Source organism: Juglans regia, chromosome 3, assembly GCF_001411555.2.
Source record: "Juglans regia cultivar Chandler chromosome 3, Walnut 2.0, whole genome shotgun sequence".
Lineage (NCBI taxonomy): Eukaryota > Viridiplantae > Streptophyta > Magnoliopsida > Fagales > Juglandaceae > Juglans > Juglans regia.
In genome coordinates, this window is record NC_049903.1 from 29,417,893 (window position 1) to 29,429,504 (window position 11,612).

Here is an 11,612-nt window from a genome sequence, read left to right on the forward strand (position 1 = left end):
TCAGCTATTGTTCTGTCCATCATTTTCGCTACACCGTTTTGTTGTGGTATCTTGTGTACTGTGAAGTATCTCTTAATCCCATGCTGCTCACACAACTCCGTCAACTTTGAATCTGTGTACTCAGTACCATTGTCTAACATGAGGCATTTGATCTTCCTCCTCGTCTAGTTTTCTACTTCAGCTTTCCACAACTTGAACTTGGCAAACGTTTGTGACTTGTGGCGCATGAAGTACACCCAAACCTTTCGTGAATAGTCATCAATAAAACTTATGAAATACATATGTCCTTCCCATGATGCTACCCTTACTGGCCCCCAAACATCTGTATGAGCATAGTCAAGAATCTCTTATGTCTTGTGTGTGGCTATCTTGAACTACACCTTATTTTGTTTCCCACGGACACAGTACCAGCAGAAATCAAGCTTGCATGTTTTGGTACGCTTCAATAGATTCTTATGAAACTCCATCATCCCACGCTCACCCATATGACCTAATCGCATATGCCACAAGATTGTATTATTTGACTTAGACTCTGCGGCTGCAACCACTGTTTTCAATTTCGTACCGTACTGGTCGTTGGGCCGATACAAGTACTATATATGTTTCGTATCGGCCGGTACCGATAGTACCTGCCTCAATTTCAACCTATACCGACCTATATTTCGGCAGGTACCGGCCGATATTTCAGCCTTCAATTTATTTATTTTTTTCATTTTTTCAAACTACAAGTTTATTTTTTGACCTCCAATTCAGACTAAACTATTTATAATTTATATATATGTGTATTTATATATAATTTATTCATATATAAACTATTATTTTAGAATATAATTTATTCATATATCGACTATTCCGAAATGGTACACGAAACGGTACCGGTACCGAAATATTTCGTTTCAGTGCCTTGACCGTTACGGCTTCCGATACGGTATTCAAAACATTGGTTGCAACTCCACCTACAAATGTGGTACCTAGCAGTCTATAAATATTTTCTGCTAGTTTCTACCCCTTCATCACGGTCATGACACCTTTACTCACTTTCATTACTCCACTTGCAAACTTGTAACTAAATCCATTACTGTCCAAAGTGCCCAATGAAATCAAATTCTTCCTTAAATCTGGTATATATCTAACATCACACAACATTCTAACAACACCATCAAACATTTTAATTATGATATTCTCTATTCCAACAACTTTGCATGAAGCATCATTACCCATCATAACAGAACCAAAATTTACTAACATGTAGGTGTCAAACCAATCTTTATTGGGTGTCATGTGATAAGAGCATGCTGAATCCAATATCCAAGAATCTGTGAGATGATCTGAATTGGATGAAACAGAAAGCATATCCCCGTCACCGCTCTCTGAGTCTTCTTCTTCCACTATATTCACAAACTTTGATGGACCATCTTTATTCTCTGTATCCCCTTTATTTTTCTCTGGACAATCTCGTTTTATGTGCCCATTTTTTCCAGCACTTATAACACTATATGTCCTTCCTCTTCATGGATTTAGACCGAGATTTATTGTTACTCTATTCGCTTCGGGACTTATTTCTCCCACGTTCTTGATTACTCCTCACCACAAGCCCTTCACCTTGTGAATTCTCATCACAGGCTTTCTTCCTCTAATTAAAACCTAATAAAGCACTTGTGATCTCCTCCAAATCGTGAGTTTTTTTCCCCCCATGTCAGAGTTGTAACCAAATTTTCGTACGTAGGAGAGGCAGGTAGGGAATTTAGTAACATCAACGCCTTGTCTTCATCTTTGAACTTCACATCAACTCACTTCAAATCACTGATGATCTAGTTGAACACGTTGATATGTTGGTTCAAATCTGAGCCCTCTAACATCTTAAGACCATACAGTTTTTGCTTAAGATAAAGCTTGTCCGTCAACAACTTAGACATATACCGACTTTCCAGTTTCAACCAAACTACCGCCAATGATTCCTCATCCATGACATAATACATCACGTCATCAGCCAGACAAAGCCTGATAGTTGCCACAGCCTTCGCTTCCAGTTCCTTCCAATCTATGTCGTCCATGCTGCTTTCAGTATAACACTTTCACCATGCCCTACTGCACTAACAAATCCTTGACCCTCCTCTGCTATAATTCAAAATTTTTAGATCCATCGAACTTGACCATGTCAAACTTTGCAGAAGAAATCTCAAACATTGTAACTTGAGCTCTTGATACCAATTGTTGTGCTACATGCAACAGTTACGATGAACAGTAAGTAAAAAGAGAAAGCAAGAAAAACATATAGATTTAGGACTCGTTTGGATTCGTAAGTGATCTCAACTCATCTCAACTCATCTCAGCTCATCTCAACTCATCTCACTACTATTCAGCAACTTTAACTCATAAATCTCACTACTATTCACAACTCATCTCATTACTATTCACAATTCATCTCAGCTCATCTCAAATCATCTTTGAATCCAAACGTCTCCTAATGTGTTTCAGCAATATGCCTACATCCACAGGAGCGATGGCTGAATTTTCACTAACTATCAAAATAGGATTACATCATATGTATTTATACTAACCCTAGCCGTATAGAGATATTAAAAAATTTCAATAATACCCCTGTTACATGTACCGAGCGGAACGGAGTTGAATGACGGCATCAACTTGCTTTCTCTGTATATGTGTTCCACTCGGCATGAGTCACATACCGCAAGAAAATTTAAGACAAAAGAGGATTGATGAATATAAGAACGAATAGACTAAGGTTCGGGCTTCTCAGAAAAGGCACCCAACAAAACATAAAAACCAATGCCCTGGTATTTCAGTTTGTAAAATGGGTGAAGTCTGCGTCTGGCTTGTTATATCAATTGCAATAGTTTTTGTCAACATCTACATCTCTCTCTCTCTTTTTCTGTGTTATGTTCTATCTACATGTCATACCCAATGAAGTTTAAGGTTGAACCGAGCATGTTAATCCAAACCTTAACAAATAATGTTGAACAAACTTTGGATTAACAACAAAGTTTTCTTTCAAATTGAATTAGATGAAAGTTCTTTTAACCTAGTCTATAAATTTGCCCTTTAAAGCATTTTACCACGTCTTTTAAACATATAAAAATCATGTGAGAAATTCCTAAATTAGACAGTTAAAAAAGAGTATATACTTCTCACATGCTCAAGGGATACTAAGAAATTTTCAGATCAAGTTGGAGGAGAAGGGATTGAGATTTCCAATAATCTTCTGCCCCAAACACCTTTTACAATTCAAAAAGATATAGACACAATAGAACATGCCCAATCATTAATTATCTGCTGGGTTTGGATACAAAATATAGTTTCAATTCATTTTATCTAATCATTACAACTTTATCAAATTTTCACACAAAATATAATAAACAATTCAATTTTTTCAAATTTCAAAATAATAATAATATTAAAAAATAATATTCTAACAATATTTTATTTAACTTTTATCTTTTATCTCAACTCATCTCATCTCAACTAACTATTCAAACCTCACATACGACAAACAAAAAGGATCCATCTTACCTGCTACGCAAATGTGAGACAGTTCTTTTATTTTAAGGGCCACAATCAGAAAGTGAATCATATGACCAAATGCCAACTAAACCTGTGCAGAAAGATCAGCATAAGCAAAATGCACTGTTGTTTTAGACCGGAAGGGAGGTATACCGGGCAGAAATGGTTTATGCCAAGAGGAGGGTTTATTAATGCCAATCTTTGGCTTCTTATCACCAACAGCTTATGCAAAAATAGGCCATGTTAAGCTTCCTTTCCACTCTTCACAGGCGTTGGTCAGTTTCAGATACATATCTGTGTGGGTGGGTGTGTGTTGTGTTACATATTCATCAATGCATATTATAGAATATACTCATACAAATATGTAGCTGTGACGTTCAATTACAATTGATAATAAGGTAAAAGAAGTGAGACGTGTTGAATAGGCTGTCAAGTAGGGGATGCATTTTATGCCTATGATTATTTGTAAGCAAGGAACTATTTGATCTTGCCACTAATGTTCATAAGGATGTGGGGTCGTGGGTATGTGACAAAAAAACTATGACAATGAAACCAAAAAATTAATAAGGAACGACATTCATATTACTAACTAATGATGAAGTCTAATTTTACAACACAGGCAAGGAAATCAAAATATTTGCATTTAGTTGAACAACCACTGAGGGAAAAGCACCCAAATGACTTGCTCAAGCTAAATTGACAGCATTGCAAGGGTGGAAATATATCATTCAGGTGGACAACTAATGATGAAGTATAAGGTGGAGAACCGTCTTAACATTCTATCATTCAGGTGTTAACGTTCAATTGTCATATCTAACACTTGTTTCAAGTCTTCCCAAGAGCTGCAGCTTCTTCATCGAATCAACACTACCAACCACAAACCTTGCATATCAAAGTAACACAGAAAAGAAAAAGACGCGACATAACCACAAATGTGCAAACAAAAATAGAATTTGCCCATGATTTCTCTGTACATGCTACAATTGTACCACCTAATCAGTAATTAGCAGAGACTTGAGCTGAAAACATTTATTTTTATTTTTATCAGTACTCTTTTATCTTGGAATGTCTCCAGAGACTTTAATGGGCTAATCTACATGGCTTTCTTGTATCTTTATCTTCTTCTAGACAAGCGTCTCTTTTGTATACTTCCTGTATATTTGTTTTGTGCTTATAAATGTAGAATTATTACTTATAAAAAGAAAATAAGTAACAGTAGGAACAGGAGACGCACTATAAGGGGGCAAAAAAGTTCCCAAATAACCTAATTGCTGAGTCTATATGCATAAAATGCAGGAGCAAGAATCATTAATTTGTCGTTCAACACCGTACAGAAAGCCCATTACAAGCATGTTTCCTAGCAGATATGGGTATTATTATGACTATGCTTAAGTAGAGGATTCCAAGGTCCCCTCCCCGGCATTTGAGAGGGGGGTGGGGGGAGATACCTTGTTTTGCTTATCTTACATATTGATTTGAACCCCTAGGGATTGGCTCAGTAAAGGCCTTCGTCCTGGTGGTATGCTCCTTATAGCTACTTTCAAGCCTGACGCTGCTTTGTATGTTACCAGATGAATCCAGTGTTGGTCTTGGTCTTGAAAGTGAACTTCGATAAGTCAGAGTTAGTGTCAGTGGGGAACGTCAACAATACTCGGCAGTTAGCTAACATACTTGGGTGTAAGGTAGCCTCTCTCCCCATGACTTATTTGGGATTGCCTTTGGGAGCTGCCTCACGGGCTTCATCCATTTGGGATACAGTCATCTCGAGAAGATAGGAAGAAAATTGGCAAGATAGAAGAGATTGTACTTGTCAAAGGGTGGACAGTTAACTCTTATTAAGAGTACCATTTCTAATTTACCTACATATTTCTTGTCTTTGTTCCCTATTCCAGCTAGTGTGGTGGCTCATAGTGAAAAACTATACCATGATTTCTTATGGAGCGGGTTGGGAGATGAATTCAAATTTCACCTAGTCAGTTGGCACAAGGTGTGCAGGCCGATCTTGTCAGGTGGTTGGGTATAAAAAATTTGAGAACATTCAATCGGGCCCTACTCGGGAAGTGGCTATGGAAGTATAACATGGAACTAGAAGCCCTATGGAAATTGGTGGTTGATTGTAAATATGGAAGCTTGTGGGGTGGATGGTGTACCAAAGAGGTAAATGGGGCTTATGGAGTGGAGGTTTGGTAGCACATCAGGCAAGGGTGGGGGGTGTTTAATTGCCATTCTAAATTAGTGTTGGGCGAGGGTTCCTGGATAAAGTTTTGGAGGGACATATGGTGCGGGGATGAGGCCATAAAGGATTCTTTTCCAACTATATTCCATATGGGACGTGATCAAGAAGCTTCAGTAGTGGACCTCACGCTTCGATCAGAAGACCAAATTTAGTGGAATGTCACGTTTAGTAGAGTGGCGCAAGATTGGGAAGTATATAGCTTTGAGGCTTTCTTCAGCCTATTATATTCTATGGTGCCAAATGGACAACAAGTTGATGGGCTATGGTGGACACCGGCAGGTAAGGGTGCTTTATTGGTTTGCTCCTTCTACAAGTCTCATACACTTTTACCAAACAGCCAATTCCCATGGAGGAAAATTTGGAGGAATAAGACATCTCCTAAAGCGGTCTTCCTTACTTGGACAGTAGCCCTGGGGAAGACAGTAGAGCATCTCTTGTTACATTGTGAGACAGCTAGAGCCTCCATATTTTCACAACCGATAACTTGAGGAAGAGCAAGGTTGTCATCCTAGACTAGTGTTGTATGTGTAAGCAATTCGGCGAGACAGTAGAGCATCTCTTGTTACATTGTGAGACAGCTAGAGCCTTGTGGACTAAAATGTTTAGCTGGGTGGAGTTATCGTACGTAATGCCTGCAATAGTGGTTGAGCTACTGGCTACCTAGATTCTCTCGAGAGGTGTCCCACAAATTAAGAAGGTGTGGAATATGATCCTGATCTGTATCAAGTGGTGCATATGGCAAGAACGTAATGATCGGACTTTCGAAAACAAGGAGAGGTCACCAGAGGAACATCGAGCTTTATTTTTCTGTACTTTATTTCTATGGGCCATAGCTTTAGATTTTAATGGTCTGAATTTTCATATTTTCTTGTTTCCTCTACTTCAACCTAGATAGGTCTTATCTATTGTATATCATCTTGTATACTTGGACTATGCCTATCTTTATTAATAATATCGTTTACTTATAAAAAAAATATATATATAGTAACAGCGAGCCAGGTAACATGCTCACCATGTCGCAAGACATGTATGTAATTTTATTTATGTATGGGTGAAGTTAATTACTTTATTTATATTCTAACACTTCTCTTCACTTGTAGACGAGACTCTCCTTTAATTAAGTAGACCCAAGACATGGGATATCTACATAACCATATAAAAATCATGCATACACATGATTGTCCCATTATGGAAATCATGAACGCAGTTATATACATAATCATATAAAAATTGTGTGTATACGCATGTGACACATTCACATCTTTATGTCCCATTAGGGAACCTCAACAGGCCTGTACAACCGCTACAGCGATTTACTCAAAAGCTCAGCACAAGTAAATTTTTTTATGATCAAAACCTCGTCAAGGTGGGACCCTTTAAACCTACACATGGGGAGTAAACCCTGTATATATGACACCACGCCCATAACTGTATATCAAGTAATCCAAAGGAAATCCTAGTGTGGAATCGAACCCAGGATGTCCGAGTCTATACCCATCCTGTAACCACTACACTCAGCCCATAAATGAAAAACACCAGCATAAATTAGTTCTGAATGAATAAGTCAGATGCATTATGATGAGTTGACATTTTCCCTTGGAACCATTGAGAAAATAAATTAACTATTGAGGGAGTTTCTCTATCTACACCATCATTGTTCTCTAAACAGTTATTGCAAGAAGAAGACTACTTGCCACCAGAAATTTTTAACATCAAACTAAAGGTCCTCACGTCATGGACATCAATGCATTAGCCAGGTCAATACATCCAGTCCCTGGGACAGAAAAAAAAAATTTCTAAACCATAAAAAAGGAGGGGGAGTCAACCACAAACCAAGGGGTGGCCTTATACATATCTGATGCGTATAAAGGGCAATGCTACCCCCGACTTTGCTTGTTCCTGCCCTTAGTCCATATGTATTGTACACAAATTGCATACATGTATGTGTTTCAAATGTTATCATAAATATCACATTATAAATAACCAACCAACAATCAAGTCTTTGTTAACTGCAACAACATACTTCAATCATGGCGATCCAACATCCACATGCTTAAATACAATCACATGCACACAACCATCTTCGCACATGCAAACACAAAAATCAATATAAGAAAACCAAAATGGCTATCCTTACCATTCCCGCATCAGAACAGCTAGTGTGTTTTTCACCTTCTTACTATCAGCTAAACATATAGATAAAGATAGCAATTCCACCAAACATTAAATTCCATTGAGCCATTAATTAATTTCCACAATATAAAACTAGTAACCTACATCCAAATAAAGTTACCATCCGAGCGTTAGCCTGGAAAAGAACAAACAAAAAGTAGGGGGGCACCGGGAAAAAACACTCACTGTAAAACCGGCCAATCATCATATAAGGATAGAATCCAATTGGCAATTAGCCGTTTTCCTCAGCGATTCGAACCCTCTCTCTCCTTTTCAACTTTCTGAAGAAAACTCTTCGTCGCGAACATGTTCTCATCAAAATATTCCTTATAAGGATGATTTTTTGGCACGAGCCTCCGAAATTTCTCAAAATGTTTCTCCGCCTCATCTTTCTTACCCAGCATAGTATTCAAAATTCCCTGACATAAATACGGCCTAAAGTCCCTCGGCTCCTCCTTCACAAGCTGCTGATAAACCTTCAAAGCCGCAAGATAATCGCCCTCCATAACCTTAATCTGCCCGACCAAGAGATTGAAATCCCTTACTTCTGACTTCCTTCCTAGCTTATTGCATTTCTCAATTGCCTCCTCAACTCTCTTTGCGACATTTTTCATAGACTCTTCATCCGATTTTTCAGACGATACCATCAAGAGGCCGTGATAGGCCTCGACCCGCAATGGGTCTTTCTCTAGAATCTCCTCGAACACATTTCTCGCCAATTCCAGCTCCCCATTGTAGCTATGGAGGTTGGCTTTCAACAACGGCCATTCGGACTCTTCGGGTTCGAGCTCGATCAGGCGGTCCAGGACTTGGATTGCTTCTTTGAAATTGCGAGCCTTGATTCTAGCCTCCATCAGGGAACGTAGAGCTTCGGTGTCGTTCTGGTCGTGGCTCAATTGCTCTTCGATGATTCTCTCCTTTTCTTTAGCCGAAGAAGCGGTATCCAGCGACTCCTTAGCGGGCTCCACCATGGGCGAAGCAATCGGGGCGGCGATGGCCGGTTTGAGGTGGAACCGCGTGAAGAACAACGCGGCGGCGGCGGCGAGGGTGACGCAAGTGGTTTTGACGAGGGGGTTCAGGGTTTTAGAGAGTTGGGATTTAGGATTTTTGGGGGTGGAGGATGAAGCTTTGATGACCAATGAAATAGACGGCCATGATTGTGATGATGGAGGTGTTGCCGTAGGTGGGTTCCTGAAAGAGAGAAAAGAAAAGGGTCTTGGGAATGACGAACGGTGGTGATTGAGTGAGAGGTGAAGGGGTTGGTGAGAGTAGTTCAGTTTGGCAATGGACTCCATCTCCTTGAGAGAGAGCGAGCCGGGTGGGATTATAAAACCCTAATTATGTGACACTGATGGAAGCAGACAAGGTTTGAAGGATTCTAAAACCCTGAGAATATGCTGTTCATTCTTGACGGTCCCACACATCCTGTCGAATCATTGGGGGCTTGGTTGTCGTATAAACGCACTTATAATGACGAACTTCCAGACTTCCTCGACGTTACAAACGTTAAAAAAAAAAAAAAGGATGGCATGAATTTCACAATTATGGATTCAAGAATTTATTAAGTTGTCATGCAAACTCTAGTGTCTATATCGACGGAAAAATAAATATACAAATTGAATTTTAAATTATTTATTAAGTTGTCATGTAAACTCTAGTGTCAGTTCGACTATTCATCCATTTCGGGTTTTTTTTTTTTTTGAATAATCATCATTTCTTCATTCAATTAAACATGTGTTGGATACAAAGAGGGATTCCCTCCATTGAAATGCTCTCCTAAGAGAGTTTTAGTGCATCCTTAGCTAGACAATGGGCAATACAATTGGACAATCTAGGTATGAAAAGCACAAACCCAAGAGACAAACTTTTTAAGTTCTTCTTTGATATCTTGTATGATCAAACCTGTTGAGCTCCAATCCAAAGTCTCGCTGTTGAGATCCTTTACCACACTCAATGCATCCCTTTCAAGAATTAACTTCGAGATTCCTATATGTTTACAGAACAGTACTGCTCTGAGGGCTGCCACTGATTCAGCAAGTTTGGGGTCGGGAATTAACTTTCTTAGAGCTCTTAGAGTTGCTATTACTCTGTCCTCCCAATTCCTGACCACCACACATATCCTCACTCTGCTGCTAATTCGATCTACAGATGCATCCCAATTGGCCTTATAGACATTCATAGGGGGGGTCTCCAGGTATTTGTGTCAAGTGGGCTACTATGTTCTCCTGTTAGCTTGCTATCAATTGCCTCCTTAAACTCCTTAGAAAGATTTGAAGTAGACAGAATTACTCTTGAAGGATCCTCAAATTTTTTTTCAAAAACAAACATGTTCCTTCTCTTCCACACCTTGTATGCTGTACATGCAAGCTCTTCTGCATCTTCTTCTTTAAGATTTGATAAGACATGCTCCACTACTTCTTTAAAAGATGTAAAACTGACCTTCATTTTTTGCAACCTCCTCGAGCAAGCAGCCCAAACATCTTGCACTGATGGACACGACCACAAAGCATGCAGGACAGATTCTGACTCCCCCTTGCATACTGGGCAAATCGAGATAATCTTAATCTTCCTCTTACTGAGATTGAAGTTTGTGGGTAAGGAATCATGAGAAGCCCTCCATAAAAATATTCTAACAGCACTCGGGATCTATAGCTTTCAGATTTTTGACCATATCTCCTTTTGATTTGAATGAGCAGAAGATTGACCTGCTGCATTTTGTGACATTGCACCCAGTAAGTGGTAAGCACTCTTAACCGTAAAAATACCATCTTTATTAAACCTCCAAATAAGCTTGTCTGGACTGCCACTACTGCTGATGGGTATTTTGCATATATTGTTGACCTGTCCAACTTATTGAAGTTTCCAAAGGACATACCTCGAGAGAATCTGGTCCATAGGGATGGTCATTTGTTAGAACTTTGAACTCGAATTGAAATATTTGGAGACAATTCCACTCGAAATCCAGGAATAGAAGCTTTTTATTGACAGGTTCGAGAGTAAAAGTCATCATATTGGTTAATAAGGTTCTATTTGAATAGTGAATTAAATTGAAATGAGTTAATATGAAAGTTAAAAATTAAATAAAATATTGTTAAAATTTTATTTTTTATAAGTATTATTATTTTGAGATTTAAAAAAATTGAATTATTTATTATATTTTGTGTAGAAATTTGAGAAAATTGTAAGAATTAGAAAAGATGAGTTGAAATCAACTTTGAATCCAAACGGAAAGTTGTAATGATTAAAAAAGGAAAATACTTAATATATTTAAGAAAAACTTATAAAAAAAACTTATTTTTTCACATCTCTGTTATTGATAGGTTCAAAATCATGAAATTTAAAATTTAATTTTAAAAAAAAACTAACAAAATAAATTTTATAAATAAAACTATAAATATAAATATAAATACACGTAACACTATTCTTTCGAAAAAGGAACGTGGGGTTGGTTTGAAAGAATAGGTATGGTGGTGTGTAGTGGCCCATGCGCCAAGCGATGAAGGCCCGCAGAGCCATAGATCTATGTAACAACAAAAACACAAGGTTAGGTTAAAAATTTTAAACATAAACTTTATATTTTTGCATATTATTTAAAAATATATAATTTTATTATTTTATCATTATATTTAATTTAATATAAAATATTTGAAATATGTGAATAAAAAAAATAAAATCACATATT

At 38.0% G+C, this 11,612-nt stretch overlaps 1 protein-coding gene across 2 annotated transcripts; it reads right to left on the bottom strand.

Annotated features, from left to right (window-relative positions):
* Positions 1–2,474: 2,474 nt before the first annotated feature.
* On the bottom strand, positions 2,475–9,299 carry LOC108991444 (protein SLOW GREEN 1, chloroplastic-like). Of its 2 annotated transcripts, XR_001996145.2 has the most exons (2): positions 8,117–9,292; positions 2,475–2,689 (listed from the first exon to the last, which is right to left on the bottom strand). XR_001996145.2 is itself a non-coding variant. In XM_018965685.2 (1 exon), the coding sequence occupies exon 1, from the start codon at positions 9,223–9,225 to the stop codon at positions 8,176–8,178; it is 1,050 nt and encodes a 349-aa protein (XP_018821230.1). In that variant the 5' UTR covers positions 9,226–9,299; the 3' UTR covers positions 7,867–8,175. The 2 variants fall into 2 exon arrangements, 1 of the variants encoding a protein (XP_018821230.1); XM_018965685.2 differs by lacking the exon at positions 2,475–2,689 and having other exon boundaries at positions 7,867–9,299.
* Between the last annotated feature and the right edge of the window lie 2,313 nt (positions 9,300–11,612).

What these genes read in the sequence shown, in the direction of transcription:
- LOC108991444 (XM_018965685.2), bottom strand. Translation starts at nt 9,225, where the DNA reads ATGGAGTCCATTGCCAAACTGAACTACTCTCACCAACCCCTTCACCTC.